The 9,652-nt window shown below is 36.4% G+C and overlaps 1 protein-coding gene across 1 annotated transcript; it reads right to left on the bottom strand.

Moving 5' to 3' along the window:
• Nucleotides 1-2,797: 2,797 nt before the first annotated feature.
• Nucleotides 2,798-3,586, bottom strand: LOC103999812 (histone H2A). The gene is made up of 2 exons (XM_009421676.3): nucleotides 3,296-3,586; nucleotides 2,798-3,211 (listed from the first exon to the last, which is right to left on the bottom strand). Exons 1-2 carry the CDS (start codon nucleotides 3,512-3,514, stop codon nucleotides 2,972-2,974), a joined length of 459 nt encoding a protein of 152 aa, XP_009419951.1. The 5' UTR covers nucleotides 3,515-3,586; the 3' UTR covers nucleotides 2,798-2,971.
• Nucleotides 3,587-9,652: the final 6,066 nt, after the last annotated feature.

Raw genomic sequence — 9,652 nt, 5'->3', positions numbered from 1 at the left:
CATACAGATCTTCAGGACTCTTTCTATCTCAAAGGAAGTACATTCAAGATCTACTATTAAAGACGAACATACAGAATACCAAAGAGATTGTCACTCCAATCTTTACTACTAAATTACTCAAATTATATATGGCAGCCCTGTTATGGATCCTACATAATATGGACAAGTATTTGGTTCCTCAAAGTACTTATCTCTCACACATCTAGACTTCTTATTTGTAATCAATAAATTATCACAATTCATCCATCGGCCATCCACTACGTATTGGTTTGCAGTAAAACGAGTCCTACGATATCTCAAAGGAACTCTCAATCATGGACTTCTTCGTAAACACTCATCATTTCATCTTCATGCCTTTATCGATACTAATTAGGTAAGGAACATTGATGAGAGAACATATACATCAGGGTATATTATTTTCATTGGAGCAAATCCAATCCCTTGGAGTTCCAAGAAATAGAAAACAGTTGTAAGGTCTACAACTGAAACTGAATACCAAGCCATTGTCACTACTGCTGCAAAACTCAACTGAGTCACCAATCTGAATTTGATATCAACTCCACATTTATTCCTACAATATATTACGATAATGTCGGAGCCATCACCTGTGCGTCAATCCAGTATTCCACTCCTGCATGAAATATATTGTCATCAACTTCCCCATCATCCGAGATCAAATTATCATACATCAACTACGTGTTTCTCACGTACATACTGCTAATCTAAGTAGCATAACTCTTTCATAAAACTCCTCGCTCATAAAATATTTTCATTATATCAATTCAAAATTAAACAAAAACTCAATCTTACATAACTATGATAGAATATCATAATCATAACCATGGAAATCTCATCTAAATGATCATAGAGGAAATCTTTAACTCTAAATCTATATAAATACCACTCACTTCCACAATATTTCAACAATCTTCTTTATCATATCTAGTGTGAGAAAAGAACTGTCTTGTTTGCACCGATACGAGGGAACAAGCAGGCGATAGAATTGGTGTGGCCGGCAAATGGAACCGTGAATTGTAGTATGATGTTGATCTTTGGATTCTATTGTTACAAGAGGTTGATTACCGGAGTCATGCATGAAGAATCGACTCTTTTCGTTGTACTTGATATTTAAACAGTTGAGTAAAATATAAAATAAGAAAATAGTTAATACAGAATTTATATGATTTGATATTTATTGCTATTAATTTAAATACATACTCAAATCTCTTACCATAAATAGATATACAGGAGTATTTATAGAACAACTAAATCTCAATTCTTAATAATTTTTCATATTGAAAGTATTTGGATGAATTCTAAAAAAAATTCTTAATTTTAAGAAATTTTCATTCAACATCTCAACTTCTAAAAATTTTCATAAAGCATATTTTCTTGCGTGAAAAGATCATTTTACACCTGCTTTCGTTGGACTTACCCTTACCTTTACCATGCATCCTCATCCTTGTTGGACCCACCCCTACCTTCGTGTATCACGTTGGCCCCCATCAAACCCGCTCCTACATGCCTCGCCCTCGTCGTTCTCGCTGATGGCATAGGCAACCATCACCACCATCATACCTTACCTCCCCTTTACCTTATCAAACCCGCCCTTATTTTCGAAAACTCATTAGCCCTCGTCAAACTTGCCCCTACCTCTGTGGACTCTATTGGACCTCGCTCACGACCCTCACACAAGAACTAGGGCACATGGGATGCCTCTTTGTCCTCCATTACTTTAGCATAGGTGAGAGTGAAAGTGTTGGGCATAGACGATAACCAATAATATCATCATTTTAAAAAAATATTTTATTAAAAAATTTTGAATTTTTTACAAGAATTTGCTCAAAATGTTTTCATTTTATATTTCTTATTCCTTAAAGATATTGAAGAAAAATAAATTGGCAGGAAAAATCTCTTTTTTGGGTTTTTTTCGAGAAATGTTTCTCATTTTCAGAATTTTTTGCCTAATAATTAAAATATGCTTGATTTCACAGCCAATCACCTTTTTTTTTATAACAATCAATAAGATGAACTAGTCCAATTATAATATTTTTACACTATCCCACAGTATTTTAAGTAATACTAAGAAAATACTATAACATAATTTACAAATATTATGTTATTGTATTTTTTATCATGTTATAATGTTCTTTACACTATGGTACAATGTTTTCAGTAATACAAAGAAAATATTATACTGTAGTACAAAAATAGAAGTATTATAGTATTTTCCTATATTGTTAGAAGTACTGCAGCACAGTGTAGACATGTTGCAACTTGACCGGTTCATCTTATGGACCGATCCTTACGAAAAATAGAGGAAAGTAATTAAGTGGCAGAAGATATTTCAGGTATTAGGTAAACAAGGGACGCTATTAATACTAAATATAGGGAGCTTCTCGAAGAAAAAAAACAAAAAGAGGATTTTTTTTCTGAAGAATTCACCTAATTAAAAAAGAGTTTTAATTAAATATGTTATTAGTTTAAAAATAAAAAATAAAGTTATATATTATCTATAATATTTTTATTAGAGTTATAAATAATATTTTTCATTAGAGATATTTTCAAAACTGAAAAGAAAAAGACACTAATTGGAAGAAGAAAAAAAGTAAAAAGGGATACCTCCCCAAAAAGGTTAACAATAGAATATTTTTTATTTCAAGAATTCAATGTTTATTTTATGTTACAAGTCTTTCCGAACTTCGTATCCTCAAAATAATTAGCTTCAAAAATCAAAATCACCTAAGAATTCAGTGTCTGAAGAACATGAATCATAGGAGATAGAACGAACCAAATATAAAGCAAATGAGATGTTGATATCATTGTAAGGATCATATTAGTCTCAATTCCACCAACATTCCATTGAAAGCCAATCAAACGTATTGGCGATTGCCACTCAACAAAGGGATTGCAAGTTAGATACAAAAGTAGGAGCGAAAGAGGAAAGCAAATGCGTCGAGGGCATCAGATCCTAAGCTTTCTTGGGCGATTTGGTGGCCTTCGACGGCGACTTGGGCTCCTTGGCGGCATTGTTGCTCTTCTTCGGCAGTAACACCGGGTTGATGTTGGGGAGCACGCCTCCGTGCGCGATGGTCACCCCCGCAAGCAGCTTCCCCAGCTCCTCGTCGTTCCTTATGGCCAGAAGCACGTGCCTGGGAATGATCCGGTTCTTCTTGTTGTCGCGCGCCGCGTTCCCAGCCAACTCCAGCACCTGCAGATCCACAACGGTAAGCAAGGTCGAGCAGAGCCCTCGGAGGGATCATCGGAATGGAATGCGGGAAGGGTAATGGATTGCCTCGGCAGCTAGGTACTCCAGGACGGCGGCAAGGTAGACGGGAGCACCGGTACCGACGCGCTGAGCATAGCGGCCCTTCTTGAGGTATCGCCCGATCCGGCCAACGGGGAACTGGAGGCCGGCCTTGACGGAGCGGGAGACGGGCTTTTTCCTGGGGCCACCACCCTTCCGGCCGGCGGCTCCCCTTTTCACCTTGCCACCACCACCGCCAGCGTCCATTCGACTGCTCGGAAAAAAGAAAAAGTCGGTGAAAGCAAAGCGGAATGATTCGTCTGCGACCGCCACACCGCCGGGGTGGGGGTTTTGTAGAGGTGGGAGCGAGGCGTTTCGAGTGCCTCGGATCGAGGGGTTTGGACCGTTGAATTCGGTTTGGATCGACGGCTTGGAGTAGCGATCCGTGGGAAAGAGGCTTCCACCAATTGGAGACGCGGGTGATTGTTCTTTGACGGGGCGTGCTAACTGGACCCACCCACGTTGCTTCCACCGGAAGGTAAACTTTAGGTGTGTTTTGAGCTCTCTTATTCAATGCTTAAAAGATTTGTCGATATTATCATTAGATGAGATTAACCGACTAATATTAAAGATGTAGTGAAGATAGCAAGATGAATTGATTAATATTATATTGGAAAAAAAAATCAAAATTGGATGCGGGTAAATAGTATCAAGCTAAAATAATAAAATTGAATATCAAAGTCAATTGAAATAATAACATCAAGATATAATATAGTAAATTTTTAATCACAATACAAGAGAATAGTGTCTTGCTTGTGCTCGAATTTCTTTGTTAACCTTTTAATCCAAATTACATCCTCGCAAACTCGTGTGGCTATCATGTACTCTGGCTTTGTAGTAGATAGAGCTACGACATTATGCAACTTTAAAACCCAGCTCCCTCCTGCAAGTGTCAACACATAGTCTGTCGTGAATTTTCTTTTGTCAATGCCACTTGCAAAATCAAAATCAACATAACCTCTAATGGTAAAATATGATCCTTCATAACATAATGTATTATCCGAGGTCCCTCTGATATATCTCAGAATCCTCTTAATTTTGCTCCAATGCTCGATTTGCCATGAACCGACTAACCATGCCAACTACTTGTGCAATATATGGTCTAGTAAGTATCATAGCAAATATTAAGCTGCTCACCGTCGATGCATATGGTACTTGAGACATTTATATCCTCTTGGCATCATTGAATGGGCATGTATTTGAGGATAATTTAAAATTCACATGAAGTGAAATAAAAACTGGCTTATAATCTTGCATGTTGATGGACCAGGAGACTTTTCTAAAGTAATTTTTATGAAATAGCCATAACTTCCTATCTTTTCTACTCACTGAATTTGCATCTCAAAAATCTTATTTGCTAGTTCATGTCGAATTCCCTAGGCAATTATGTCTTTTGATTTTTTGATTTGATCATTATTGGGTCTATTACCAATATGTCATCAACATACAATCATTAAGGTAATAAAATTATCATCATCAAACTTTTTTGTAATATGCACGATGGTTTAAACTGAGTCTACTATATTCAAGACTAATGTATAAACACTTTAACACCTACTTCAAGATATTGGATCAACCATTCTCGATATCATGAGAGGAATATCTCGTGCATTCTCACTCAAGTAAATCCCTAGCTAGAGTTAATCAGATTGAGAAAATCCGATAAGAGTGAAAGTCAGATTGAGAAAGAAAGAGTTTTCCGAGAGAATTCGATAAGAGTAAGACTTATATGGATTTCATATAGGCCCAGTACCTCCATAAGAGTGAGACTTAGATGGATTTCATATAATGGCCTAGTACGTCCATAGTCGATGAGTTAAGTGAATTATTATGGAGATGATAATTCACTAAGTCAGAAGGAGTTCTAATAGGTGCAACTCACGACCAGCTCGGTATTGGGCCTAAAGGGTTAGACACATATGACGAACAATGCAATGAATATCTTGATTGAATATGGGATATCTAATAAGTCCCTATTTTAATAGATCAATTGGGTGAGACCCAAGGAAGCTTAGAGTGATTATTGGAGGGGGATCCAATATCCTTTAAGCAAGTGGTTATTGGATGGGGATCCAATACCCACTAAGAAGGATCCATTAGGGTTTAATAAATGAGGCTCTCTATAAATATGAGTTGGGGCTCAAAAGGATCATAGGCTAGACCCTATAGTCGTCAACCTCCTATCTCCTCCTTCCCATCTTTCTCTCAGCCATGAGTCCCTCCTTGGTGTGAGAGAACAATAAGAGGGCCAACCTCTCACTTGATTGCTATTACGTGATGGTGTGCGATTACAAGGAGAGAACCTACTGTGCGAAGAGGTGCATCGTTACTACGCCTGCTATATGGATTACCGCTAGAGAGGAGTTTGTGAGAGCTCCTTCATCCCACGGACTAAAATATGTGATTTAGGAGATATATGATCTCCCCTATATAAGAAAGTCTCGACCACATAATGCAGTTTCTATCGTTTCGAGTTTTACGCTATCGGTTGTCACACGACAATAAGATTTATTTTGGTAATAATTTTTGTTTTTATTTTCTGCTATGCATATGATGCTCTTTGAGGTTTCCCAATAATAGCATTAGAGTCAAGTTCCCCACGCGATACCAATTATTAACTGCATTCTATGTTAAATCAATTTCTACGTAAACTAGTTACATTTTTCATCAATTTTAGATTAAGATAGTATATGTTTCACATCTGAATCATTTAGATAATAAAAGACCTTATCATCAAAGAGTTGATGGCAAAACCGGGGAAGGGCAGCAAGGGTTGTTGCTTGTGGTTTGTCTGAAATAAGGGTCGACCAATAGGCTGGCCAAGGGCTGCTTGTAGCGACTTGGCCGATTGCAGCCATCTAGCCAAGACCCTCTATGGCTGAGGTTTACTTGTAGCCCCTTGGTTAAGAATTTTCCATGGGCGAAACAGGGCTACTTGTAGCCATTTAATCGAAACCCCTATTTTTGGCCAAGTGTTCTCCTTGGCCGAACACAGCCATGGCTACTTGCAGCCATGGCCGAGAGTCCCTATGGCTAGGGACTCCTAGCGATTGGGGTTTCCTGGCTGCCAAGCCCTAACAACCATGGACTCCTAGCGACTAGGGTTTCCTAGCTGCCAAGCCCTAACAACCATGGACTCATAGCGGCTATGGTTTCCTAGCCACTAGGAACCGTATCAACTAGGGTCTTTCTAATTGAATTAAGGGTTAATTCAGATTTAATTAATTAAATAATTTAATTAATTATCACTTAGTTTGTCCGATATGTATATATACATATAATGTATGTTATAGACAGATGACCACGTGTGATGATTGTGTATGTATGTATGTGATTACTATTGGAGCCTACATGCCTCCCTCTCCCTCTTATTAAATCCGACATATATTTCTATCTCTATCAGAATTGTACCTCCCCTTAATGATATCAAAAAATTTTATTTACGTGATATGTACATTTTGTTGAATCTCATATTTTGATGATGAAATCAATTGATGAGTTTATGATCTAATTTACGTTTTGAGTGACATAGGACTAACTTTGATCAAAAAAGACAAATCGATTAAAGCAGGAGGAATTGGACGTTGGGCCGAAGTGAAACATGTCAAGAGATTGAACGTTGAGCCGGAGGATTGGTCGACATACTGGCAAAAGGACTTCGTGTCATGAGTTTAAGCATTAGGCCGAAAGATCGGACATTGCGCCAAAGAGATTGCGAGATGTCAACATGCCGATTGGGCAATATGCCGAAGGAAAAGACAATGCACCGAAGGATCAAACGAAGCATTGGATGAACCAATGACATGCCGAACAACATAAAATTCTAGTCTTGTAATCGATTGTGTCTTAATTGGTCATAGTTAGGTCATAATTGAGTTAATTTTTGGTGTAACCATGCTAACTCAATTAGGGGCCCATTGGACCTGAATTTGATTATTTTGGGCTAAATGGAAGGCTCATTTGGTGACCCAAGGTTAGGTGGAATCACTTATAAGTTAAAAAAGTCAAGAGCATACCTTTCCAAGCTATCAAGCGGTGGCTTCGCTAGACTGGGCGATGGTATCACCCAGTGTCAGTGTGTCAGGTGGTGGTACCACCTAGTACCATACTAGCAAGCGATGGTACCACCCAATGTAGACGATGGTAATGCTCGTACCCGGTAAACCCAAAAATTTAAATTTTTAGCTCCATTTTTAAACCATTTGGGGCCTATAAATACCCCACTTGGGCAGTAAGAAAGGAGCAAGAATTCTTAAGGAAAAAACTAAGAAAACTCTACCAAAACATTGAGTTTCCTCCTCTTTGATCTTAGAAGTAGATTTAAGAGAGGTGTGTGAGGGTTACCTTGTAAAAATGGGGTGTAAAGGTTACATCCTGAGCTTGCCAAAAGGAGAAAGAGTTGTAAGGATAGTTGATCTTCACCCGTTGGAAAGAAGATCATTAGTGAATGCTAGTGGCCTCGACGGAAAAGGAATCGGGAGTGAACGTAGGTCGTGACGACTGAACTACTATAAAACTCAGTTTGCATTTCTATTTTATTATTTACCTTTATTGCAAGCTGCTTTCACTTTTACGACAACATTAATTTCCCCCCTCTTAGTGTTGATTTCACTTCTAATAGTTGGTATCAGAGCCAAGATTTTTCTCGTTTGGTTTAACACCCAAGAGAAATGACTTTTACCGTCGATCAAGACGATCACTCTTTCATTCGTCCTCATATGTTCCATGGGACGGACTACACATATTGGAAAACTCGCATGCGGATTTTTTTGCTTTCTATGAACTTCGATTTATGGAATATCATTGAAAATAGTTTTGAAAAATCTTCCAAACCAATGAACCAATGGAATGATTTGGAGAAAAAGACTTTCTCTTTGAATGCTAAAGCAATAAACACTTTATTTTGCTATCTAGATAAAAATAAATTTAATCGGGTTTTTATATGCGAAACTACATATGATATTTAGCATATACTTGAAATCACATATGAAGACACAAATAGAGTTAAAGAGTCTAACGTTAATCTTTTGATGCATAGTTTTGAATTGTTCCGAATAAAGCTAATTAAAACTATTATTGACATGTACATCCATTTTACGGATATCGTCAATAGTTTGAAAGCTCTTGGTAAATATTTTTCTAATCTTGAACTTGTAAATAAGATTCTAAGATCCCTTCCAAAAAGTTAGGATCGAAAAGTAACGACAATAAAATAAGCAAAGGGCCTAAATAACTTTCTGCTTGAAGAATTTATTAGGTCTTTGATGACCTATGAAATGACTTGTATAGTACATGATGAACTTGAGAACTACCTTCTAAAGAATATGAAGGATTTGACATTTCGAGCAAAAGCTGTCAAAGAAGAAGAAAGCATTCAATATGACATGGGATGAGGAGCAAACCAACAAAGGCAATTTGGCGAACTATGCCTTAATAGCTTTTAACGATGAGGTAAATAACTCAATTGAATCTCATTTATCTTACAATGAATTACTTGATATTTTCCATGATTTATTTGATGAATATAAGCTAGTTGGTAAAAAATATAAGTTGTTAAAAAAGGATCATGCTTCTCTTGCTAGTGAATTTAAAATTGTAAAAAATGAGCATGATAATTGTATATTAACTTCTGGTACTAAATGTGAAGAATTGGATTCATGCAAAAAGGTAAATTTGTTATTACAATAAATGTTATATAAATTTAAAATTGGTAGTAAATATTTAAATATGATTCTTATCAATAAGAGTAATGTTCTTAGAAAAGAAGGAATTAGCTTTGTGAGTAGTAACACTCAATAAAAGCCAACTATATTTGTTAAAAGACCCACATTAAATATTTTCCTTGAAAATAAATATATTTTTTTGGTACACATGATCATTTTATATATAAATATTTATTTAAAAGATATGATTTGCATAAATTAATTTGGGTTCCTAAAGAAACCATAAATGACCTTATGTCAAAAAACAAGATAGATAGATCCAACCATAAGGGACCCAAAGTCAAATAGGTACCTAAAGAAACCCATCTTTCTTGTAAACATCTTTACAATCGAAAGCTAGGTACAAGAATAAAATTTTGATAGTAGATGCTCAAGGCTTATGATCGGAAATCTAACACACTTCACAAAACTCACTAGCTGAAACAAAATAGTTTTGATTGAAAATGCTTTATGTTTAATGAAATCATGCATGATGATTTAATGATTTAATTATGCATGATGATTTGAAGTCTTGATTATTTTTATGATGAATCTTATTTTTCGATTTTAAACATAATACATAGTTTTAACATAAAAAAAAGGAACGGGTGGATCATGCTTCTCTTTCTAATGATTTTAATTT

This window comes from Musa acuminata, unplaced genomic scaffold (assembly GCF_036884655.1).
Source record: "Musa acuminata AAA Group cultivar baxijiao unplaced genomic scaffold, Cavendish_Baxijiao_AAA HiC_scaffold_1139, whole genome shotgun sequence".
Taxonomy (NCBI): Eukaryota; Viridiplantae; Streptophyta; class Magnoliopsida; order Zingiberales; family Musaceae; genus Musa; species Musa acuminata.
This window is presented reverse-complemented; position numbering and strand designations above follow the sequence as displayed.

Coding starts and splice junctions, on each gene's coding strand:
- LOC103999812 (XM_009421676.3), bottom strand. CDS start 3,514: ATGGACGCTGGCGGTGGTGGTGGCAAGGTGAAAAGGGGAGCCGCCGGC. Junction 3,212..3,295: donor TGGAGTACCTAGCTGCCGAG/GCAATCCATTAC, acceptor GTGGATCTGCAG/GTGCTGGAGTTGGCTGGGAA.